Genomic DNA, 27,840 nt, shown 5'->3' on the forward strand with positions numbered 1-27,840 from the left:
ACAAATTTTATATCCTTTTCTAAGTAAATTATAGGATTTCTCAAGATCCAAAGATAAAGCATCAAGCATTAAAGTGGAAGATATTTCTCAAACATCATTTTTTTGTATGGTCTTCAAAGTTAAACATTCACTCAAAAGGAAAAAATCAACATTGCCAAGGTTAGAGCAAATAATACAAACTTAGTCCGAGAATAAAATCTAGTTTAGATAAATTCACTTCTATTTACTACTAGAAAAGACATTCAATAAAACTGTCAGTGTCAGCCCCAAAAAAAGTACCAAAAGTACTTGCAACAGGAAAAGTATATAGAAATATCTTTATAGTAAAAAAATAACTCTGAGCATCGATCAAACAAATACTTTTCAACTAATTTTTAAACAACCCCAGGTGTTCAGCCACCCAAATGCTCTTCGGAATAGAGTTCTAGACCCTATGACCTAGAAATCTAATAAAATGGCTGGCCCTGGTTCCACTTCCATGAGAGACGGTGGAATCACTATATTTGATGATTTTGATCAATTTGAACCCGAGTTAGGTATGTAGTTGCTAGGTAAACATACCTATGAAATAAATATAATGGAATTTAGTTTTCCTTGTTCTTGAAAAAAAAACATATTGTTATTTTGTTCCAATTCTTGAAATATAATGTTCTGTATGTATTTGGTTGATTGAGTTGAAGTCAGTACATGGTATCAACCCCTTCCAACTTTTATCTGCTAATTCTTAATTTTTAGAAAAAAAATATTTATTTCTTTTATTCAACAGTATGTTTCACTACTTACTTTGGTCAAAACTAATAATTGAATATTATCTTGTGTTTTTTTTTTCATTGTATGGTAGTACACTGTCAGAAACTTAGATTGTGTTACAATACTTATTATTTCTATGGATTTTGGTCTATAGAAAATTATCTTGAAAATATATGATATAGCTTAAGTTTTTATCAGCTTAAGGATCTTTTTTAAAGATCTGTAAATATTATATGAGCTTGATAAAGTAAGTTGCCTTTTATTACACACCTTTGTCCAATATAGCGAAAAACATGTTTTAAATTGTTCTGGGACCATTTTCTGCGCATTTTAAGTTTGAAGGAACAATTTAGCCCTTCTTAGCTTATAAAGTATACATTAAACTAAACATCAAATTAAATTATTTATCATTCTCTAGTATTTGACTTTTCCGAACATTTATTGCATGAGAAGTGATATGTTTAATTTTGTTTTGTGTAATCGTATCTTGAAACCCTACACCAATTTAATCCGTCTACTAAATTACATTTTCGAAAATTGCTTTGCATTTGAAAAAAACTGATTTTTAAAATAGAAAATAAAATAAAAAAACGTTTAGAAAATTTGTTAAAAAGTTGAAAACTTTCCATTTTCTTACGCTAGTTCGGATCAGTCCCTAAAACAAATTCCAAGTGCTATTATAGTTCTTTCTTTGTGAATAAATAGAGTATTGCTGATGAACTCAAAGATAAAAAGATAAAAATAGAAAACATTTATAAAATTTGTTAAAAAATTGAAAAACTTCCCATTTTTGTTGTCCTTTTGTTGTACTTCACTGCTGTAGGTATGAGTAAAAACCGCCTGTTTTTCAGAAAAAAAAATCTTAAGAGACTTGGACAAACCAAATCCATCAGAATATGACCCCTTACAAATGATTCTTCCATGTGCACATGATTTTATGTTCATACTTATATTCGTACTTATACGTATATGTGTACTTATACGTACTTATACGTATATGTGTACTTATGCGTATACTTATATGTATACGGATACTAGTATGAGTATCAATCCAACGTTTCGGATTTTTTTTTTACATCTAGCTTAACATACACCATATATTTTGTCAATTTTGGCTTCTATACCTACCTTATTTAATGTATTTAAATTTTTGACAAGCCTAAAGATGTGAACTACACCGAGATGACAAGATACTTATATAGTTACATTTACTACTTTCACATCTATTCGTTCACCAAACGTGACTTACGATATTACTTAGTGTTTCAGCTTACTTAAACTTTCCTATTTACACATGTTTCTAAACCTCTTCTAAATATGTATATATATATATATATATATATATATATATATATATATATATATATATATATATATATATATATATATATATATATATATATATATATATATATATATATATATATATATACAAACTAAATTAAAAAAATTTATTAAGATAAATGAATAATTCTTGACTTAATATATTGAATATTAGGAAAATCTTAGTCCTTTGTTGAAATATTCGAACCCTAGATCTGCAGAAAATAAAATATCTAAAACTTCCACATGGAGAATAAATCATAAGCTAGTCCCAGTTTTAGCCCTAGGGAAAGTTTTAGTAAGCATTTCCATACTTATTTATCGGTCAATTTATGAGGCATTCTAATTAAGCTTGTTGTCTGGTGGTAGATAGAAAAAGCCAAAATTATAAAAGTGTTTGAAACTCTACATTTCAAGTTCCTTGTGTTGGAAGCCTTTGCCAATTCCTTGGAAAGAGGTTGAAATGGCAAAAATCGTCGTTGATACCAATTTTAGTAAATATGTCCTTATTAGGCAGGTGTTTTTTTTTTATCAAACACTTAACTTAAAATTAACGCCTGTTGCCCCTCCCAAAAATTGTATTCTCAAGGATTTATTCTTGTAATATTAAAACTTCTAGGTGAATTTAACCTAAGTATTGATGTGATATTATGGCACCAGCTGGGTCTATACCACTTACAAAACAACTTCATAATTATTCTTCTTGGTTAATTTTGTGGAGACGCTAACGCCTAATTTTCATGAAATTCCAGGCCCTGCACCACCTGAAATTGAACTCCGAGTCCCCTATCACGATGCAGAAATCAATATCACTATATAACCACAAGTTAAATCATGGTAAAAAATAAATAAGGAAAGCAATAAATAAAAGGGGTAAACAATAAATAAGATCTATAACATGCTTTCTGATAAAACTTTGAGTTCTAGCAAACATTTATATTAATATATTTAATATATTAATTAATATATTAAGGTACTTACAATTCATCTGGACAACTTTGTGGCTGGAGGAGCCGTAGTCCATCTTTTAAGAATTCTAGCATTTCAAATCCTTCAATAGTACCATAAGGACTGTCTCCCAGTGTTGCAAGCTCCCAAAGAAAGACACCATAAGACCACTGAAAATGAATTAACCGTTGATAAAATTATGATATTCATAAGTATGAATTAAATATGAGGTTTAGATATTTTAAAGGTATAGGTACAAGGAAAGTGGATAAATATTTGCCTATCCTAGAAGCCAAAAAACACTAAAAATGGGAAATAGCTTACAAGGCCAAAAAAAGAAAAAAGAGAGCAGGATTGCATGTTATTGTTTAGATACACAAAAAATGGATGAAATGGTTGTGAAAAGTTTCAATAAGCTTTTTCTATGAAAAATGTTTAATTTTCATCTGTCATCAAAATATGAGTTACATTTTACCCATTAAACAACCTGAAATAAGCCCTAAGTGGATAATCAGGAATTTATTTTGGGTTACTCAAATTTGAGAGGATTTAAGATTGTCACCCCCCCCCTCGAAGAAAATAACAACAATAGATCAAACTATGCATATGAATTTTGGATTTACTTCGTAACACATTACATTTTGTGAGTGTTTGTGATCGTTAAAATATTTAAAAATAGACAATTAAATTTCACGCAGGAATATCCATAAATTTATTCGAGAGTGCCACATGTTTTGAGAGGCTTTACGGTCGTCAAAACCCAACCCCAAACCAGGAAAATTCTATTATAGGCAAAGCAAAATATATAGATCAAAGATTATGGTCATTTTGTGAATTCTATGGCCTTTCCGAATGTGCAACTAATTTTTTTACCCATTGAAGTTTTTCTAACATCAATATTTCTAATCTTGAAATCTTTCCCAAATTGAAATACGTTAAAATTTACCATTCAATTTTAGCCTGCCTGAGGGAAGAAACCATACGCTCCCTTGTTTCTAGAGCCTCCTGCTACAAGATGCATAAATTAAGTAAAGCTAATTTAAGGGCTAGTTGGTCTGAAAATAACTACCTGTGCCTGTAACTTTGCCTATAGCTGTGTCTAACGCAACTTTGTGAGTATAACTGATTATAACTAAAAAAAAAAAAAAAAATGGAACAGAAGGCGAAAACAAGGGAAGCGAAAACAGATAAGAGAAAGCAAAATTAACAATAAGAAAATAGCAGCAATTCTGCCTCTTAGTGAGTCTTACCCTGTGTTCAAAAACCTCCGGTTTTGGTAACACAAACAGAGATAATCTGAAGATGCCGCAAAATCTCAAAGCTCTTAGTTCTATCCGTTAAAGTGTAAACATTAAACAGCAAACTTAGAATGAATTTGAAAAATAAACATATAACAAAAAAATACTTTACTTAAAAAATGTATACGATGTTTATTTTCTGAAAGATTTCAAATGAACAACCTATGCCAAATTTTATTTCAAGTTCTACGACTTCGGCGTAGAACTATCCAAGTTACTTTTTTCCCAAGTTCAAACGACTTCGACGGTATTATTTTTATTCCCATCATCACTTAAAATTACTTAAAGAAAGTTAGAGAAGTATTATAAAATGATGTTTTAATAAATTTTATTACAATCATCAAGCCACATCTTTTGACACCAAAACTGAGACAAAGGGGGAAGAGCGTCTCATCTTGGCATTTTCCACAGCTCTAATTGTTATGTCTTTCTAATTTATACTGTCTGGTTTCTCCAAAGATCACAACAAAGTCTAATAAATCTCTTGGGACAAGGGCAAAGGAAAGAATGGGAGGTCAGAGTGGGTAGATTAACAGCTTTGGATTTTCGATTGTAAAAAGAGAAAGTGCAGCCGTAAAAGGAAAGTAACGTTTGTTGGCAATAAAACGTTGGCTAACTTTAGTCTTCAAAACGGGAGTATCGACCACCGAGAAAGTTTTACTGGCTCTAGATTGGAGGCAACATCTTCAACTGAGAACAGAGGGTAAGAGCTAATAACTCTTTGAGAGACAGTAAAACTAGAGAGGTCAATGTTTTGGACTTTTTCAAAACATTTTTATCTTTTAACATTCTTAAGTTTTATAAAATCTTCATGAATGGGCCCTTACCCAAAGGTCATTCTGGTCTTTAATGCTTTCTTATCAAGATTAATTTTGTAATCCATAAAACGCCTGGTGATTCATGAACAGAATCAGCGTTTTGTGAACAGATGAATGACAATTCATATCATACACTTCACTAAAATTGTCAGTGAAAAGATATCTCCTTCTAGCTGATCAAATTTTCCTTAAAACTGCTCCAAAGCACTTCCGCCGTGACTGAGGTGGGAGTCACCAAGATTTTTCTTGAAAATCGTGATTTTGGAACCTATTTTAGACTTGAAAAAATAAATTTACCCTACTAATTAGCATACCATGCAAAAATTGTTCTATACCCAGTAGTACTATCCAAAACATAATTCTTTGTAAAAATCTATTGCAAAATTCAAAGAAAAATGCTCGTTTTGGATTAGACAGCTATTTTGTTTTGGTATTGCAAATTTAATTTCCCAGAAGTAACAGCAGCTTTAACCCGACTGCATAGAATGCCATGAATTTCGGCCTTGTCCCGATTTTCGCTAGGTCGTAATTCGATTTCTTTGTTTAATTAATATAACTTATTTCAGTTTCAGTTTTTTTTCATCCTCTGTTACACCACGAGTGTCGTAGCTCATCATGATATGAGTTATAATGAATCGTTGTATATATATATATTATTAATTCAAAAAAAATTCTACAAAACAAGCTTTACAAAGAAAAGTCAAGAGCTCCATCAAACCAAAAATGACCAAAAATAACGTTGAATAATTTGCTAGCGTAACACTACCACAAATCACCATCAATAATTAAATGACACCAAAAAGGAAGAGAAATAATATAAATGACCAAGTCAAAGTGGAGCAAAAATTACCATGTAGTGTTGAAAATCCCCTTGCCTTTTCAAGACCAGAACACAATTTGCACTGTATTGAAAAAAAAGACCCAGGATTGTCAGTTTTATATACATATAATGATATTTTTCCTTAAAGTTTCGGGAATTTTTTTTATTTATTCAGTCAAAAAGCTGAAAACAAAAGTTTCAACGTAGTACCCCTAGTCGTTCCCGAAATATTGCTGAGGTATCTTGTTGGTAACCATATACACAGTTCCTTTTGATTTGGTTTTAAAGCAGCATATAGTTTTAAAAGATAGTGGGCCGATTACATAATTTGTGGGCTGACATACCCAATATCTATAGAGACATAGCTACTGGACCGGTTACTATGCAGAGCAAAATGACTGTCTAAAAATTTTGAAAGGATACGTTTGGAAAATCAATGGGCTTGGGAGGAGGGCTGCTTGCCCTCCAATCTCTATTGACTCTTAAAAATAGATATAGAATTTTTTGATTTGGTTAAACATCTGCCTAAATAGTCCTTGAAAGCTTCACCTTAATAGTCTTAGCTTGCATAGTAGCAATAGTTATAGTAGCGTTAGTAGCAGTACGCTAAATAGTACCTATGGTTTCTTTAAGATGTCCTCCAATACACGCTGAAAGTTTCAACTTAATATTAAGAACTGTTCCTGAAGTATTTACTATACATCCTCATAAAAAACTTGTGTGGTCATACTGTCATTTGATTTAGTTCCATAGAGTTTCAATGTTTCTATTTTTTTTTGCCTGAATGCCTTTAGTTTCGGTAGCAACATAACTAGTAGTAGCAGAAAAATTAATAGTAGTGGCCTTAGCTTTAGTGCCAGTAGTAGTAGTAGATACGAAAGTAATAGTAGCAGTACAAGTAGCAGTATTATTAGAGGCAGTAGTAATAGGATGTAAATACTTTTTTGTGATTAGTTTTACATCCCCCACAACAAGCCCTATTAGGTTCAACTTCACACACCAAAGTATTCATAAGATATTACAGTTACGCCCATTTGACAACCTGCACACAGACGGTGTGTTGTGATTAAGTTCACCCCTCCCCCCGAAAAATAAAACTTGAAAAGTTCACCGTCATACCCTTAGGCGTAGCAATAATAAAAATCGCAGTAGCAGTCTTTGTGTGAGGGCTGTACCGATTTCGTGTTGTAAAAGCGACTAACGCGTCAGTATTATGTTATGAAGATGACTCTTTTAACTTGAGTCGGTCAGTGTCTAGTCTACAGGAAAGTTTTAATGTGATTTTGAGTGAATTTAGAAAGATTGGTTTGAATCTTAACGCTGGGAAATCCCAAGTTCTTCTGTTTAATTGCCCGTCTGAGCTGGCTTCAACTTCAGTGAATCTTGGTGGAGCATCCGTTGCCCCGTCTCAAGAGCTTATTGACCTAAGTCTACCTATTGGAGATTCGATATCTTCAAAAAACAGTTACTGGTGGCTAGAACTGCGAGCAAAATCCGAGCTGCTTATGCTTCTTTAGTGCTATTGCAAACAAATATGACAGAAAAGCTCCTCGTGAAAATGTATGGTGCTGTTGTTCTTCCCCATTTTTTACTTAGTTCGTTCACAGTTATTCTGAATGAAAGTGATAAAAAGCAGATTAGAAAGCTATTTTTTCGTTATGCGAAGTTTCTTCTGAGTGTTCTCATATGGTTTCGTAACACCATATAACAATATTAAGGAGTTCTCGACCCGATCGTAAGGCTGGATAATTTATATGTAAACTTGTCGCCAAAAGAGGTTTGCCACCCTTGGAGTGGTTTAACTTTTTGAAAAGTCTAGTTTGTTCGTGTTTTTATTTCGTATTTATTTGTTCCTATTTTTGAATGTGTCTTTCCTTTTCTTTTTTCTTCTTTTTGATACTCCATCGTCATGCCTTTGTTATAATGTATCGTCATGCCTTGTTATAAATTGAAAAAAAACAAGTTTTTTAACTGAAAGTAAGGAGCGACATTAAAACTTAAAACGAACAGAAATTACCTCGTATATGAATGAGGCTGCTTTCTCATCAATGCCACGCTCTTTACGCTTAAGTTTGACTCTTTCTCTCAAATCTTCTGTTTAAATCAGTAAAAAACTTTAGTTTAAAGAGCGAGGCGTTGATGAGGAAGCAGCCCATTTCATATACGAAGTAATTTCTATTCATTTTAAGTTTTAATGTCGCTCCTTACTTTCAGTTAAAAAAAACTTCTTTTTTTTATTTAATTTCTGAACGTTTTTGAATCAAATGCATGTTTTGATTTTGGCTCTGCGCAGAGGAATAATTAAAACGAAATTTGCATATATATTTTTTTTTGGCTAAATGACTTTCTCATAGTTTTGATCGAATGATTTTGAGAAAAAAGGACGGGGGAGGAAGCCTAGTCGCCCTCCGATTTTTTGGTTACTTAAAAAGGCAACTAGAACTTTCAATTTTCTACGAATGTTTTTATTAGTAAAAGATATTCGTAACTTATAAATTAGCTTACGTAACGAACTTTTGTATTCTCATGTTTTTTTTTTACATAAATGAGGGGGTTCACCCGCTCGTCAGTACCTCGCTCTTTACATTAAAGCTTAAATTTTGTCCCAATTCATTTAGAATGACCCCTGAATCACAAAAGCCGTTGAATAAATAGTTAAAATTACTAAAAATACTTTAGCGTAAAGACCGAGGTTTTAGGAGGAGGTGAGCCCATCATAACCGTAATAATTTCTGTTCGTTTTAAGTTTTAATGCTGCTCCTTACTTCCAGTTGATAAAACTTTTTCATATTTATTTTTTCTTTTTTTTTTTTTAAATAATGATAGAAAATCCTGCACTCCCTTCATGGAAATTTTCTTCCCCCTCCTCGATGGAAAGTTCCACTAACATACCCCCTCTTCTCAGCCCCTCCCCCAACCAAAACATCCCCCTGAAAACGTCTGTACACTTCCCAATAACCATTACTATATGTAAGCACTGGTCAAAGTTTGTAACTTGTAGCCCTTCCCCCGGGGACTGTGGGGGAAGTCTTCCCCAAAGACATAGTTATAAGGTTTTTTGACTACGCTGAATAAAATGGCTATCTCAGAGTTTTGATCCGTTGACTTTGGGAAAATAATTAGCGCGGGAGGGGGCCAAGGTGCCCTCTAATTTTTTTTTGTCACTTAAAAAGGGCAATAGAACTTTTCATTTCCGTTAGAATGAGCCCTCTTGCAACATTTTAGGACAACTGGGTCGATACGATCACCCCTGGAAATCCGTGATCTGCCTTCTGGCAAAAAATACAAAATTCCACATTTTTGTAGATAGGAGCTTGAAACTTCTACAGTAGGGTTCTCTGATACGCTGAATCTGATGGTGTGATTTTCGATAAGATTCTATGACTTTTAGGGGGTGTTTCTCCCTATTTTCTAAAATAAGGAAAATTTTCGCAGGCTCGTAACTTTTGATGGGTAAGACTAACTTGATGAAACTTATATATTTAAAATCAGCATAAAAATTTGATTCTTTTGATGTAGCTATTGGTATCAAAATTCCATTTTTTAGAGTATTAGTTACTATTGAGCCGGGTCGCTCGTTACTACAGTTCGTTACCATGAACTGTTTGATACATTCATTCATTTATTCATTAGTAGCAACAGTGGTAGAGCTAATAGCAGAAGCAGTATTAACGTATTGCTTTTAGAAGTAGTTAAAATAGAAGTAGTAGTTTAAGTAGTACTGATGGTAGTAAATGTAGCAGCAAAAGAAGTAATAGTTCTCTTAAAGTTTTAATCTGATGTATTTTGGGGATTGATAGGTTTGTAGGGGAGGAGCCAGTTGCCCTCCATTCACTTTTGACTCTTAAAAAGGGCATTAGACCTTCCCACTTCCAAAGAAATGAGCCCCATCCGATTCGAAATTTAAACGACCATCCGTTCCATAAAAACTTTATATGGCCGGGGCATAGCTTACAGCCCTTCCCCCCGGGCTCTGGAAAGTTGCGTCCACCCTGAAGGCATTTTTTATGTTTTTTGGGCTATTATGAATGAAATGGATGTCTCACAATTTTCATCAGATGCGTTTTGTGAACAGAGGGTATCACAGAGCGGTAGGAGGGATAGTTGTCCTCCATCACTTTTCTAATTTTAAAGAGAACTAGAACTTTAATATTCCAATCAAATAGGCCTCCTCACGAGGTGACACAGCCACCCCTTCCACAAGAAACTTATATGCACCTGGGGAACAACTTGCAGTCGTTTCCATCAGACTCTGGGGGCTTGTGTCAGCTCCAACGGCCTTGTTATATTATCTTTGGACTGTTTTTGACCACATAACTATCTCCAATTACTTTTGAATGTTAAAATGCAATTTTTAATCGAATAAGCCTCTTTTGATGTTTCTACGACAACTCCTTCTAAATGAAGTACCAAGGTCTAAAATCAAGAAAAAGGGGGGAGGGGGTAGCTGCCCTCCGATCACTTTGACTCTTAAAAGAATTACCGGCCCAATGAGTAGCCTCCAGAGTTTAGACGACCATCCTCTCTACAAAAAACCATATATGCCCCCAGGACATAATTCACAACATTGTCCTGAGGACTTTGGGGGTTGTCATCCTCAAAGACATAACTGCTGGGCCTTTCAGCTACACTGAACAAAATGGCTATCTCGAAATTTTTATTGGATGTGTTCTTGTAAATGATGAATGTGGGGGCTTGGGCTGGTTGCCCTCCTATCACTTTTGACTATTAAAAGGTGCACTATTTCTCTCAATTTCCAATTGAATAAGTTCTTTTGAAGTTTGTACGACAACTCCTTCTATACGAAGTGCCCTGGTCTCTATATTCTATCCACATCTCCCTTTACTTAGGCAGCACTATTGTGATGCCCGTGCTTAAAATAAATCATGTTAATTATATATCGAAATAAATTATTAAATCAATTAGTCATCAAATGAATTGATCATGAAACAAATTAGTAAAATCATTAAAATATGTCAATAAATACTGTTTATTAAAATAAGTCATTATTCATACACAAAATGATATTAAACCTTCTTCATTCAGCTGAGCTCAGGAGTTCTTGCAAAAGGAAAGGGAAGCTCTTTTCCTTCTTGAGTCATAATTGTTTTTTCTCCTTTTACTGACAAAATTTCTATTTTAGGTAGATCTATCCCAGGAGACCTTTCCGGTTTCTTTTACCATGAATTTATTTCTTCATTTATTTAGTTGCAACTAGAGTTCAATCTCACTGTATAAAAAGGCTTGCTAGATACAAACAAAATTGTTATAACGTCAGTCCATATTTAACCGTGAAGAAATAAAGAACCATAATTGGTTGCTTTTTAACCATAAAAATTCAAACACCAACGATATGCTGATTCCCAATGACTCGAATCCCAATGACATCTTCAGCTGATTCCCAATGACTTCATCGAAAGAAAGTTGTATCTTTTTAGCTGTTTGGTGCCATTTGCTTTTAGCTCGTCCTTTGCTCATTTTTCACTCAAGTTTTTTTTATTATTATTATTTGGCACACAAACACAGATGCTGTGAAAATAGAATAACTGCAGTTATTTATTCTTATTTTAACTGAACTCCTTATTTTTACCAATTTCTTAAGATTACCATGGTTGTCTAAGCTTACAAATGACCATTTCCAACTGTCCATTTTCACGTCCTTGGTACTTGAAGTTGAGCGAGCCCCAATAGATCAAAGGATCAATCTAAATGGCTTTTACTGTTGCGCAGATAAAATTACTGGAAAAAAAAAATCACTAGCTCCGAATAAAAAGTTAAATTTGTTTTTTCAATTCAATAACTTAACAAAGGAAATAAAGTTACTTAAGTTTGCAATAAACTACCATGTCAAGAAAGTGTTTCCAATCTATGAATAAGACTATGTAAGAACTCGAACCCCTTTTTTTGATTAAATGGCATGGTGGTCAAGAGCAGTTGCAATACCTAATCTTAAAAAAAATATATATAGGTTTCCAAACTTACCCCGATCCACAAATTCTCTAGGTCCTTCAAGCTATTCATCACTTTTTCAGTTTGATACGAGCACTGACCGCTATATTATGTTTATTACCAAAACAACAAAGTAACTGTAGATCTTGAAAAAATTTTTCCCCTTGAATGTGTGTTTGATCCTTAAAATTAATCTCGCACTCCTTTTCCATTCAATTTTTTGTCATTACTCTAATTTTTCTTATTTTTGACGTAGAGATTTGCATATGCTTAAAAATGGCGAAAATTCATGAATTGATGCAGGAAAGCTGCTACAAAGCTGCAGCTGGATATCCTTAAGTATTGAATCCAAGATCTGGCAATACTGCTCTATCAAGTTCTCGCTCAAAATTGGGTAGCTATGATTCGCCCTGTGGAACGAAAATCGTTGGGGTAATCGTTGGGCTATTTAAAAAGGTAAATCAGCTGATTGTAAAACTGGTGGGGTGGTCACTTTGCGATTTATAGGAAGTAACGTCCTCTACCAAGTATTTCTCAACCACATTAAGTTAAAATTAGTTGCAAAATTAAACAAGGGATGAAAAACATGGTTTTACGCTGAATACATCTTTTGTTGATTTAATATTCAGTCTAAGAATTTTAATTTAAGAACTGAAAAAAGCAAACTGAAATTAACTTCAGTTTCATTGACTTTTTGAAGGCGTTAAGGCGTTTTATTCTATCCATAGATACTTCTTGAGAATCATTATGCGGTATTATCGCTTCTCTGATGAGATTAAATAAAAAAACAATTAATTTTTTAGCTGAAAGTAAGGAGCGACATTAAAACTTAAAACGAACAGAAATTACTCCGTATATGAAATGGGTTGTCCCCTCCGCAATCCCTCGCTCTTTACGCTAAAGATTTTAATTGTTTTAAAAAATAGAATTGTGGCAAAGAGTCAAACTTTAGCGTAAAGAGCGAGGGATTGCGGAGGGGACAACCCATTTAATATACGGAGTAATTTCTGTTCGTTTTAAGTTTTAATTTCGCTCCTTACTTTCAGCTAAAAAATTAGTTTTTTTTATTTAATTTCTGAACGTTTTTGAATTAATGCAAGTTTGGTTTTGGCTCTCCTCACATAAATTATTAAAATGAAATTTGTATATTAATTCTTTTTTTTGGCTAAATGGCTTTCTCTTAGTTTCGATCAGACGATTTTGAGAAATAAAGGGTGGAGAAGGAGGTCTAGTTGCCCTCCAATTTTTCGATTACTTAAGAATGCAACTATAACTTTTAATTTTTAACAAATGTTTTTATTAGTAAATAATATACGTAACTTAAGAATTAACTTACGTAACAAACTTTCATAATCTTATATTTTTATTGTGTATACGAGGGGGTTTGTACCCTCGTTAATACCTCGCTCTTTACACTAAATCGTAAGTTTTTCTCCCAATTTTTAAGAATGACCCCTGAATCAGAAAGGCCGTAGAATAAATAGTTTAAATTACTAAAAATACTTTTGCATAAAGAGCGAGGTATTTATCTCCTCCTAAATACCTCGCCCTTTATGCTAAAGTATTTTTAGAACCCCTCATTTGCGTAATAATCTCTGTTCGTTTTAAGTTTCAATGCTACCCCTTCCTTTCATTTGAAAAAACGTTTTCATATTTATTTTTCATTGTTTTCTTATAGTAATGCTAGAAAATCCTGCGCCCTTTTCATTGAATTTTTCTTCCCCCATGACAGATTCCTCCAAGGAAAGATCCTCCAACATAGCCCCCTCCCCTCATCCCCACCCCCAAACAAAATAAAATCCCCCTGAAGACGTCTGTACACTTCCCAATTAACATTACTATATGTAAACACTGGTCAAAGTTTGTAACTTGCAGCCCCTCCCCGAGGGATTGTGGGGAGTAAGTCATCTCCAAAGACATATTTATTATGGTTTTCGACTATGCTGAGCAGAATGGCTATATCAAAATTTTGATTTGTTGACTTTGGGAAAAACATGAGCGTGGGAGGGGGCCTAGATGCCCTCCAATTATTTTGGTTACTTAAAAAGGGCACTAGAACTTTTCATTTCCGTTAGAATGAGCCCTCTTGCGACATTCTAGGGCAACTTGGTCGATACGATGACCCCTGGGAAAAAGAAAGAAAAAAAAAAAAACAAGCAAATAAACACGCACCCGTGATTTGTCTTCTGGCAAAAAATACGAAATTCCAGATTTTTGTAGAAAGGAGCTTCAAACTTCTACAGTAGGGTTTTCTGATACGCTGAATCTGATGGTGTCATTTTCGTTAAGATTCTACGACTTTTAGGAGGTGTTTCCCCCTATTTTCTTAAAAAAGGTAAATTTTTTCAGGCTTGTAACTTTTGATGGGTAAGACTAAACTTGATTAAACTTATATATTTAAAATCAGCATTAAAATGCGATTCTTTTGATGTAGCTATTGATATCAAAATTCAATTTTTTAGAGTTTTGGTTACTATTGAGCCGGGTCGCTCCTTACTACAGTTCGTTACCACGAACTGTTTAATTGAGAGCCGTGTCGTTAAATTGTATGGAAACCAGCAAGTTGAATGGTGGACTAACGATAGAAACCTCATCAACTCGTGCAATATAAATTATGGTGTCCGCCAAGGATGAATTTTGTCCTTCAATGGTGTTTGTTATTCTCATTGACTATATCCTCAGGATGTACGACTTCAGATTTAGAATCAAGCTGTACCAGAGCCATACTCTCTATGACGGAGATTTTATTGATAATTTAACCCTCCTATTGTATCTAGGAGAAAATCTTCAAGGGAGTATTAGTGAATTCATAACCTCACCAGAACGAACTTGCACTTTCAATCAGAACGAAGAAAGCGAATATCAGACGTAGAAACTTTCATACTTTAGACTCCCTAGCTCTAAAAGCTGGTGCTCATGTATCGTATAATGTCGAAAAGATGTAATACCTTGAATATATCATTAAATACAATGAAAGCCTTGGGCAAGAAATCATTAAACGTATTGCTTGCGGTGGAAACTCGTTTGTTAAGCTAAAGGACGAGTGTTGAAACTCTAGTTTTAGACTGTAAATATATTATATTTATTTTCTTATTTGAAACCATGGATTATCAGTTTAGGTTAACCTTGCACGAAATAACAAATCTCTGCTTGATTTAGGCGTTCAATTCATTATTAAATTTGCTTTTTTATCTGTTTTTTCAATGTACAAGAAAGCTATGCGTAGAATGACTCAATTTTTTTCACCTATCAAACTGATTTTTTATTTTCGACGTTTTCAGTTGACTTTTCATTTGCAAACGTGGTCATTACAAAAAGAAATCTTTGGTCCATTGTGATATTCATTGTAATCCACTAGAACAGGTGCTTCAAAACAATCTATCTATCGTAGCTAAAAACATATATATACGTAAATAAAAAAACGTAATATATAAACGTAAAATACGTAAATTAAAAACATATATACGTAGTTAAAAACATATATATATATATATATATATATATATATATATATATATATATATATATATATATATACTAGCTGTTGGGGTGGCGCTTCGCGCCACCCCAACACCTAGTTGGTGGGGGCACTTCGCGCCCCCCCAAGCCCCCCCGCGCGCGTAAGTCGTTACGCGCCATATTATTGACGCGCCATTGTAGTTGTGTCCTTATGTCCCACCTGTGAATATAGATAGGTATATATATATATATAAATATATATATATATATATATATATATATATATATATATATATATATATATATATATATATATATATATGTTTTTAACTACGTAAAACTTGCGAATATACAATATTCTTTGCTGTCCCATTGTCTGTGCATATAAATAGATTGCCAGGTTTACCGACTCTTGAACATGCAACATATAATGGTCCATGGGAAAACAATCCGTATTCAGATCTATACCTCATGATTCTAATGATTGCCCTTGAGCTTTGTTGATGGTGATTGCTAATAGACCATTCCCTGTGTCGCCGTCGTCATTTATATATCCCCCTGTGCCCCCGGCGTCCCCGTTGTAGTTGTGTCCCTGTGTCCCGGTCGTCATTTATATTCCCTGTGTTCCGGTCGTCATTTCTGTCCCGGTGTCCCAGTCTGTGATTTCTCTTTGAGTGTCCCGGGTGTCATTTATATTCCTTGCGTCCCGGTGTCCCGGTGTCCCGGTCTGTATATACATCCGTTTTTGAATTGGTCTTTTTTTTAGTTTTTTACCTTTTTTTATTTTTTTTAGTTATACCTCATGATTCTAATGATTGCCCTTGAGCTTTGTTGATGGTGATTGCTAATCGAACATTCCCTGCGTCCCCGTCGTTATTTATATATCCCCCTGTGCCCCCCGGCATCCCCGTTGTAGTTGTGTCCCTGTGTCCCGGTCGTCATTTATATTCCCTGTGTCCCGGTCGTCATTTGTATCCCGGTGTCCCGGTCTGTATATACATTCGTTTTTGAAATGGCATATGATGAAATAAATTTTTGTATTTTCCCCCTTTTTTTCTTTTTAATTTTTTTTTGGTTTTTACTTTTTTTTAGTTTTTTTAGTTTTTTTTCTTTTTTCTTTTTATTTTTTTAATTTTTTTTTTAGTTTTGTTTTCTCTTTATTTTTCATTTTTTTCCTTTTTTTTTTTTTTTATTTTTTTTAGTTTTTTAGCTTTTTTAGTTTTTTTTATTAGTTTTTAGTTTTTTTTTTCTTTTTAGTTTTTTTGTAGTTTTACCTTTTTTTTTAGTTTTTTTAGTTTTTTTTTTTACTTATGTCCTGGTCGTCATTTATACTCCCTGTGTCCCGGTCGTCACTTGTGTCCCGCTGCTTTGTTGATGGTGATTGCTAATCGAACATTCCTTGTGTCCCGGTCGCTTTCTCTTTGAGTGTCCCGGTCGTCATTTATATTCCCTATGTGCCGGTGTCCCGGTCGTCATTTGTGTCCCGATGTCCCGGTCTGTAATTTCGCCAGTCCAAAACATGACGTCAGTCGACACACAAACATGACGTCACTCGACAGACACACACACACACAGACAACTTATTTATATATATATATATATATAGATAGACATATATATATATATATATATATATATATATATATATATATATATATATATATATATATATATATATATATATATATATATATATATATATATATATATATATATATCTATTCACAGGTGTGACACAGGGACACATTTACAATGGCGCGTAACTAATATGGCGCGTAACGACTTACGCGTACGGGGGGGAGGGGGCGCGTAGCGCCCCACCAACTAGATGTTGGGGTGGCGCGAAGTGCCACCCCAACAGCTAGTTGAATATAAAATCACTCCAATTAAATTTGCAAGAAAGCAATAACTTTTGAACGACGAGCTCGACGAAGTAATAACTTTTATTTGACAAGGGATTGTTTCTGTTACATTTGTATCTGACAATGCATGGTAGGTTTGTCTCTGAGCATTCATAGTCTTATACAAAACATTTGTTTTACAACTGCGCTTGGTCACCTCCCTTCAGAAATAAGTCACCTCCTTTGGCAAATGGTCCTAATGTGGAACCACTTCTCAGGCTTTGTCTCATATGATTCATTATTGGTCACCTCCTTAAATTGGTCACCTCCCTTGCCATTGATTCCAATGTGGAACCCTTTTTCAGGCTTTGTCTCATATGATTCCTTATTCTGAACTGTCAATGTTGTGGAGATTATGTCTATACAACTTATTCCGTTTTGTAACTTAGAAAACATGTCTGTGTCAGCTTACGTTGCTTTTATCATCGATGATGATATCTTTGGACACTCATACAACAGTTTCCAACCTGTAGCACTGCTAATACTTGCAAATGGAGGAGTAGTGTTGCAACCAAGATAGGTATTGAATATTGGCAGTAATTTAAATGTGGAAACACAGGGCTTTGCAGTGATTTTGTGTATAGATATAAGATCATGGTTTGCAACAGCTCCAAAAGACATCCACAATTTAATTGCACTAAGTTGTTAAAAACTCATACCAGCGAAAATTGAACATCCATATCTACTGACTGAACTATTAGGTGTTTTTACCCAACTTCACTGCCTACCTTCGCATATAGTATAACGCGTGTACTAACCTAACCACTTCATGTGTACACGACTTCCAATTCTGATATCAATAATTCGGTCAGACCACAAGACAAGTCCAATTATCATAGGAAACAGCTTCCGATGTTCAGGTTGACAGACCTTTTAAATAAAATGTAAAATAAAAATAATATTCCCATTTTGACATCATGGGTATCCTTATTTTGAACAAAACCGAGTCTCTCATCCCTCACCCACATATTCTTTTCTGGCTTGCTCTTCTTTGCACATGTTGCAGATGACATTCGACAAGTTGACATCAAATATACAGAATTAACAAGTTGACTGGATAATCACTACTAGTTTTGGTTTTACCAAAGTATAAATTTTGTACTATGGATGTGCCGTCCAAAATCCTCTGCGAGGTAAACAGAGCTAAAGTCGATAGTGGTAACTCTAAAAATTTTCTATGCCTTGAAAGAGCAAAGGAATTAGATGTGACTTCAGACTAGGTCAAAATTCCCCTTTAGTCGAAAGCCTGACAGGATCAGATTTTCATGGGTGAAGAAGTTTTTCAGTTTGGTATACCTAAATTGATGATTTTTCTACCAAACCGCTGGCTAAGACACTAAGATGGCGGCACACGACTTCTTGATGACGTAATTGTAAACTATTTTTTTGCTCTCTTTCTAAGGTTGTCAGCATTGTTGACGCAATTGATGACGCATTCTTGATGACGTAATTGTAAACTATTTTTTGCTCTCTTTCTAAGGTTGTCAGCATAGTTGGCGCACGGTTTGAATTTACCTACCCCAATGTGTCAGAAAAATCATTTCACTTATATATTTTTTACCACGACGTTATATAACCTTTAAAAAAGATTCTTGTGATCTTCGAATAAAGAATACGATCTGTGTAATCATCAGCATTTTTATCTATTTAAAGGCTTTTTTTGCGCTCATAACACCATAGTAGAATTTTTCCAACAATTTCAACAAGTTCTAATAATGTCAGTTTTTTTTATTCGCTCTTAGGATTACTCAGTTATTCAAAATATTATAACGTCCACCAACTTTTCTGCTTTTTTTCATAATTTAAATGACGGTTTTGACTTCTGAAGCTTAGCCTCCCCACTAAAGCTCTTTTTTCCACTCCCATGATATGAGTGATAGGACCCACTTCAAATTTCAGTGAACCTGTTCCAGAACAATCTTTTCTTAGCTTAGCCTAGTTAAAAGAAATTATAAAAATGAAAGAGTGATAGTTACAGAAATTTACAGGATGACCTTCTATTACGATGCAAATACTTATGTCTGACTTAAATCATCAATAATATAACTATGTAAATTATACTATTATACTACTATTACTGCTAAGAATTCACTACAATCATTTCATGTTAACTACGCGTAATTAATTTTATTTTGAAAAGAAGAAAAAAATGAATTTGTATTTTTCTTTCTCTCTCTAGCAGTAGAGATTTTTTCTCTCTCATCCCTTTTTTGCCCTATCTGATATTTATTCAGGCCCATTTTGCCGAGCCATAGGCTATTTGGATGACCACGCACTCTAGGGTCTATGGTATGTTGTATTTGCACTACAAATATTTTCCTTGAATAATTTTCTTGAAAAATTATTATGCCCACCAACTTTCTTGCTTTTTTTAAACATTGAACAACTGTTCCCAATTATAATGTCCCAATTATTTTTTTTTGAACCCATAATGACAATATTTATGAATTTTATCATTTATAACCAAACTTTTAAATAAAATTCAAACAAGATTAAAAAAAAAACTTACCACGTCAGATGCTGAGTCAAACTCTTGAAACTCTATGCTTTCTAATGCCATCCACTTAAGGGGGGAAATCTCCCCATTTTCCAAAACTTCATAATCATGGGAAAAGAAGTCTTTTGACAAAGCCCCGTCGCTAAGTTTTATCACCATTCTCTCGTTAAGCCTACAAAGGAGAAATAATTGGAAAAAAGATTAACTTGTGGTGTTTCTTATGATATAAAGAAATCTTTGTGAAAATAATTATTCGAATGACCCTTATCCCATAGTAGTCAATATATTAAATACAACTTTCACAATTTAATAAATAATTGGAACGTTAATATAATTGTGAAAAACATTTTGGTAGTTTATTGCCCCTGCCCCCATTCCTGTGATTCTGAAACTTGAGTTTGAAAAATGCTTTGGAGATTAAAAGAGAATAATGAGAAAGTTCACAATTAAAGTGAGATTAACTACAAATTTAAGCTTTAAACAATAATGAATACTTTTAATTTAGTTTTCTGAAAAAATTCAAGCGCGGGAAAGTTAATTGCAGAGGGTAATTATTAATTGCAAATTCGATTATGTCTGCAGCACATTTCTTTAAAACTAGCGGAGGAACATTGGAACATAGTAACCAACAATTTAAAAACTTGTTAAAAAAAACTTGCTTGTGAGAACAAATATGAATAATGTTTTAAAGGTGAAAAAATTAAGCGTGAAAATAAACATCAAACTATAGGTAAAAAAAAACCGTTTGGATTCTAGCAAGGTTAGATCTAATCTCACTTCGTACGTTTTTGTTATGACCCCATTAATATGAATGTATTTCACAAGCTTCACATATCATAGGGATATAATAAAGAAATATGATAGACGCGCCACTGTGAGGCCAATATGAAATTCTACTTTTTGAAATTAGAATTTCCTTTTGAAATTTTCTAACTCACATAAAAAAACATTTTAATCAAAAATGATCCGCATAGGCCCATACAGTTATTAGTGAATTTGTTTTTAAATCGTATTCTTTTGTTAGCTTCTACTAAACAGCTTTAACCTATGAGGCCCTTTAGCCTTTGAGTTTTCTTGTCATCAGGTCTAAAATCCCTGAATTTTAATACCAGTGAAACTATGTCTAGTAAATTGCTTAATTACGAACGAATTTTAGTTTTAGCGACGAAAGATAATATTTTGTGTTGTTGTTTTTGTCTAGTATTTATTTTTATTCTATTACCAAAAATTATAGTTTTAAAGATGAATATTTTTATTAGTCCAAATACGACGCTTACGCCCTACTAAACTAGTTTTTTGATTAAAGTTTTATTTTATCTCCTATCGTGTCTCGAGATTGACTAAATCTTCACTGAGAGTATTTTAGAATAAAAAAATATGAGCCCGTTGGTAATCTTTAGTGTTTTTCTTCCTCAATTACTTTTCAAAACGTTTGACCGAAATTTCACTGTTTAAAGCAAACAACCAAATCAGCGTCAAAACGGTTTAACTTCGTTGCCCAATAACCTTATTATTTTCCGAAGCTCTAAGATACAATTAAATAAAAAAAAACTATTTTTTTTTTAGCTGAAAGTAAGGAGCGACATTAAAACTTAAAACGAACAGAAATTACTCCGTATATGAAATGGGTTGTCCCCTCCGCAATCCCTCGCTCTTTACGCTAAAGCTTTTAATTGTTTTAAAAAGTAGAATTGTGGCAAAGAGTCAAACTTTAGCGTAAAGAGCGAGGGATTGCGGAGGGGAAACCCCATTTCATATACGGAGTAATTTCTATTCGTTTTAAATTTTAATGTCGCTCCTTACTTTCAGCTAAAAAAATTAGTTTTTTTATTTAATTTCTGAACGTTTTTGAATTAATGCATGTTTGGTTTTGGCTCTCCGCACATAAATTATTAAAATGAAACTTGTATATTAATTCTTTTTTTGGCTAAATGGCTTTCTCTTAGTTTTGATCAGACGATTTTGAGAAATAAGGGGTGTAGGGCCTAGTTGCCCTCCAATTTTTCGGTTACTTAAAAAGGCAACAAGAACTTTTAATTTTTAACGAACGTTTTTATTAGTAAAAAATATACGTAACTTAAGAATTAACTTACGTAACAAACTTTCATAATCTTATATTTTTATTATGTATACAAGGGGGTTTATAACCTCGTTAATACCTTGCTCTTTACACTAAATCGTAAGTTTTGTCCCAATTCTTTAAGAATGACCCCTGAATCAGAAAGGCCGTAGAATAAATAGTTGGAATTACTAAAAATACTTTAGCATAAAGAGCGAGGTATATATTTCCTCCTAAATACTTCGCCCTTTATGCTAAAGTATTTTTAGAACCCCTCATATGCGTAACAATCTCTGTTCGTTTTAAGTTTCAATGCTACTCCTTCTTTCATTTGAAAAAACGTTTTCATGTTTATTTTTCATTGTTTTCTTATAGTAATGCTACAAAATCCTGCGCCCTTTTCATTGAATTTTTCTTCCCCCATGACAGATTCCTCCAAGGAAAGATCCTCCAGCATAGCCCCCTCCCCTCAGCCCCACCCCCAGACAAAATGAAATTCCCCTGAAAACGTATGTACACTTCCCAATAACCATTACTATATGTAAACACTGGTCAAAGTTTGTAACTTGCAGCCCCTCTCCCAGGGATTGTGGGGGAGTAAGTCATCCCCAAAGACATAGTTATTATGGTTTTCGACTATGCTGAACATAATGGCTTCCTCGAAATTTTGATCCGTTGACTTTGGGGAAAAAAATGAGCCTGGGAGGGGGCCTAGATGCCCTCCAGTTTTTTTGGTCACTTAAAAAGGGCACTAGAACTTCATTTCCGTTAGAATGAGCCCTCTAGCGACATTCTAGGACCACTTGGTCGATACGATGACCCCTGGGAAAAAGAAAAGAAAAAAAACAACAAACAAACAAATAAACACGCACCCGTGATTTGTCTTCTGGCAAAAAATAAAAAATTCCACATTTTTGTAGATAGGAGCTTGAAACTTCTACAGTAGGGTTCTCTGATACGCTGAATCTGATGGTGTCATTTTCGTTAAGATTCTACGACTTTTAGGTGGTGTTTTCCCCTATTTTCTTAAATAAGGCAAATTTTCCCAGGCTCTTCACTTTTGATGGGTAAGATTAAACTTGATGAAACTTATATATTTAAGATCAGCATTAAAATGCGATTCTTTTGATGTAGCTATTGATATCAAAATTCAATTTTTTAGAGTTTTGGTTACTATTGAGCCGGGTCGCTCCTTACTACAGTTCGTTACCACGAACTGTTTGAAAGAAAAGTTAAACTTTAGCTTCAAGAACAAAAGGCTGAAGCGGTGACAGCCCTTTTGAGACAAAATTCTCAAAAAAAGTTTAAGCCTTGAACGTTTTACAGCTTATGTGAGAGGTCATTCCAATCAGTACAGAACAGGAGGAAATTCCTCCCCTAGCCTCTCTTTCTATACTAAAAATATTTGAAATATGCTTACAGTATCAAATTTGAGGGCATCTTACTTTTCCTTAAATTGCGGAGAATTTTTGAATATAAAATTGAAGACTACGGAGCAAACTGCTGAAAGCAATGACAGCTCTTTTGAGACAAAGCACTAACAAAAAACTTTAAGGCTCAAACTTTTTAAGCTTTCCGTGAGAAGTCTTTCCAATCTGTACAAAGCGCGAGGGTTATTTTCTCCCTATGTCTCCATTATTTGCTAGAAAATATTAGAACTATATGTACAGGGTCAGTTTTGAGGTCGTTGCAGAAGTTTTCTAAAAAATAGCGAAAAGATTTCAAATGTAGAATTGAAGATTATACCAATATGATTTGTAAGGGCAGAGATCCCTCCTTGACAATATTTGTCCGAGAAATCTTGATTCTTTAGAAAAAAAAGCATGACTAACAAGAAAGAATTAGGGCCTCAGCCGTTTTCAGAGTGACAGCGAAAAGAATTAGAAAGAATTAGGGCCCCAGCCGTTGTCAGAGTGACAGTGTCGAATTGTTGCTGTAGAAAAATAGAGACAGGGTTCATTGAAAAAAAGTTTAGGCTAATGACATTCTTAAAAGGGAAGAAAAATATCACATATTTCTAAAATACCATTCTTTAACACAGAACATACTTTTGCCCTAAAGTTGACCAAATGCCATATTCTGTGTAAGATTTGCCATTGTGTTTAAGACATCGAAATTGAAACAAACAGTTTTACCACAGAGCACTTTTGTCCTGAAATTCACCAAATACAATCTTCTGTTTAAGGGTAGCCATTCTGTTTAAGACAGCGAAAGGCCGCAAGCTAATGTGCCTGTTTCCATAGACACAATATGTTCATGCTTTTTACTATTAAATAAAAAAAAACAAGTTTTTTTAACTGAAAGTAAGGAGCGACATTAAAACTTAAAACGAACAGAAATTACTTCGTATATGAAAGAGGCTGCTTCCTCATCAACGCCCCGCTCTTTACGCTAAAGTTTGACTCTGTCTCTCAATTCTTCTTTTTAAAACAGTAAAAAACTAAAATAACGCAAATTTTCTCAGGCTCGTAACTTTTGATGGGTAAGACTAAACTTGATGAAACTTATATATTTAAAACCAGCATTAAAATGCAATTCTTTTGATGTAGCTATTGGTATCAAAATTCCATTTTTTAGAGTTTTGGTTACTATTGAGCCGGGTCGCTCCTTACTACAGTTCGTTACCACGAACTGTTTGATTAAGCACCGTTTTCACAGTTTACGGTTTATTTAATATAAGAGAACTTTTAATAAACAGAAACAAACAGTTCAAACAATAAGGCTTTTACATGGAATTAAAGAACAAGTTTAAAACTTAAATAGGCAGGAATTACAATAAAACTGAAGAGGACTGCTGCCCCCCTCGACCAGACACTTTCGATAAAGTTTCATTCCGACTTTACTGAAAGCTTATTAGAATATAAAAAATATAGTATATTGACAATTGATAGTGTGTTGTTGTCAAATTGTGTCACAATAAATCTTAACTCTAATTTTGAAAATTTTTATTTCTTTAAAGTGCAAAATGTTTTTCAACATAAATGGCGGAATGAGGAGAAGATGGCACTTCACTTCAAATTGAAGAAAATTTTGTTCTATTAATTACCAAGAAATTATCAGAAATTATCAGAAATTAGAAAATTATCAGTTCTATTAATGGGACAGGGAAAATCGAAGAAATTTTGTTCATTTTACGTTTCAGGATCATTCTTCAATTTCATACAGAAGTTTTTCTTTAAAATAAATTATTATTTTAACATCAGTTCTATTAATGGGACAAGGCCGTAATTAATTAGACAAATGGTTAATTAGACGACATTTTAATCAATTTGAAAGGAACTTACAGGAGGAGAGAGACAAGACCGTATCTAGAAGGTTTACTGATTTTGACCCTCTCTCCCCTCCTGATATTTTTTCCGACTCACAAAAACGTTACAAAAATGTATAAATACCAGTTTTTGATACATTTTATATTTTTATACCCCCAAAAAATAATTTCCCCTCACCCCAAACAAAATCCTGGATACCCCCTTTAAGAGAGACACATGCATTCCAATTTAATTCTAAGACTTTAGCTCAGTAATAGTTTGCTTTAAACATGAGATTAGGGCTGTTTCATGTGGATTCTGTAATTTAAAGGTTGGACACGAAACCACTAATCATGCAAGCCATCTTATTTTGTTTCAATTTCTCTCTCATTTTTCTGATATAGCTTTAGTTTGATGAGCTATCCACTTTTAAACTTGGTGTTCAACACAGCTCATTAAGATACACACTGATTAGGATCCATTGATTAAGATCCTAACGCAGTAGGTTAAAGTTTATTTCCTTTCATTTCCCAAGATCATCATGCTCTTTATAATATATAATTTTCAATGAGAAAATGTTTTTTCAATAATTGACACGGAACTTATTTTCTTACTTTCAAAGTTCGGAGGTTTTCCCATTTCAAAAAGAAAGGTTCGTTTGTCTCCCTTATAGACAACTTTATAATTTAATGTTGAAATTTGAAACATTCAAAGAAGGTTCAATCTTCTATCTTCCAGGAAAGGGGATTACAAAATAATGTAGAATATGAGACTCTTCTATCACTGTTAAAAAGATTCGTTAAAAAGTATCATCAAAATAATGAGAAGGGAAGCATTATAAGCAAAGTTAAAACGAATAATTGTGTTTTGTTAAGAACTTTTGGGTAGATTCTGCCATCAAATCGGCATATCTTCGGGTTCTTCTCTTTTGAATTTAATTTCTTAAACTTTGTGTATAATCAATATAATATATATATATATATATATATATATATATATATATATATATATATATATATATATATATATATATATATATATATATATATATATATATATATATATATATATATATATATATATATATATATATATATATATATATATATATATATATATATATATATATATATATATATATATATATATATATATAAAAATAAGTTGTCTGTGTGTGTGTGTGTGTGTGTGTGTGTGTGTGTGTGTGTGTGTGTGTGTGTGTGTGTGTGTGTCGAGTGACTTCATGTATGTGTGTCAACTGACGTCATGTTTGTCGACTGACGTCATTATAAGGATTGAGCTGTATGCGTCATGAAGTTGTTTGTCGACTGACGTCATGTTTGTCAACTGATGAAATTATATACCGGGACACCGGGACACAAATGGCGACCGGGACACATGGAATATAAATGACGACCGGGAACCTCAAAGAGAAATTACAGACTGGGACACAAATCACGACCGGGACACAGGGAATATAAATGACGACCGGGACATAGGGACACAACTACAACGGGGACGCCGGGGGCACAGGCGGGATATATAAATGACGACCGGGACACAGGGATTGTTCGAATAGAAATTACAGACCGGGATACTGGAACACAGGGAATATAAATGACGACCGGGACACTCAAAGAGAAATTACAAACTGGGACACCGGGACACAAATGACGACCGGGACACAGGGAATATAAATGACGACCGGGAAACAGGGACACATCATTAGAATAATGAGGTATAGATCTGAATACGGATTGTTTTTCCCATGGACAATTATATGTTGCATGTTCAAGAGTCAGTAAACCTGACAGTCTATATATATATATATATATATATATATATATATATATATATATATATATATATATATATATATATATATATATATATATATATATATATATATATATATATATCTATTCACAGGTGGGACACAGGGACACACATACAATGGCGCGTAACTAATATGGCGCGTAACGACTTACGCGCGCGGGGGGGCTTTGGGTGGCGCGAAGTACCACCCCAAATATATATGTGTATATATATATATATATATATATATATATATATATATATATATATATATATATATATATATATATATATATATATATATATATATAGTACCGGGAGCACGAAGTCTTCGCCACCAGGCCCCGGCACGGCTACGCGGAAGGCTTATTTAAATGGATTTTCATTGGTGCTTGTCCTCTATCTGTGGACGATGTGAGCCTTCTTCCTCAATTAATGACGTCACCATAGGTTTATACAACCAGCCTGGGAAAAATACGAAATCTTCCTTAAAGTTGCGACCTGTTTAGATCATTTTTCTGACCAGAAATGTCATTGTAACAGTTTTATGAAAAAAAAAAAAATGTGTAGCCGATTTTGAGGCCGGACTCCGGCACGGCTACGCGACAGGCTTGTACATATTGATTCTCACTTTCGCTTTTCTTCTAATCACAGACAATGTGAGCCTCTTCTTGATGTCTTGCCGTCACTATAGGTTTGATACAACCACCCCAGAAGTAATACAAATTTTTCTTTAAATTTTTGACCTTTTTAGATCTTTTCGTGGCTGAAAGGTCAAAAAGCCTCTTTTATGAAAAACTGAAAAACTGTGTAGTTGATGTTGAGGCCGGACCTCGGTAACGGGCATCTGGCTAGCTTGCATATATTGATTTTCGTAATAAGTAGCAACCTTGAAATAAATCACCTTTTTTGCTACTCTTTTCTCATGGAAAGGGAGGGTTCCCCAGGGAATACG

At 33.7% G+C, this 27,840-nt stretch overlaps 1 protein-coding gene across 1 annotated transcript in view; it reads right to left on the reverse strand.

Moving 5' to 3' along the window:
* The window catches only part of LOC136037348 (tyrosine-protein kinase Drl-like), a 116,849-nt gene that overhangs the window by 2,166 nt on the left and 86,843 nt on the right, over positions 1 to 27,840 (reverse strand). The window contains exons 10-11 of the mRNA XM_065720024.1: positions 19,776 to 19,935; positions 3,055 to 3,191 (exon numbers count right to left, since the gene is read on the reverse strand). Of these exons, the coding sequence (XP_065576096.1) occupies positions 3,055 to 3,191; positions 19,776 to 19,935 (297 nt within the window). The remainder of the gene's footprint in view (positions 1 to 3,054; positions 3,192 to 19,775; positions 19,936 to 27,840) is intronic.

This window comes from Artemia franciscana, chromosome 16 (assembly GCF_032884065.1).
Source record: "Artemia franciscana chromosome 16, ASM3288406v1, whole genome shotgun sequence".
Classification (NCBI taxonomy): Eukaryota; Metazoa; Arthropoda; class Branchiopoda; order Anostraca; family Artemiidae; genus Artemia; species Artemia franciscana.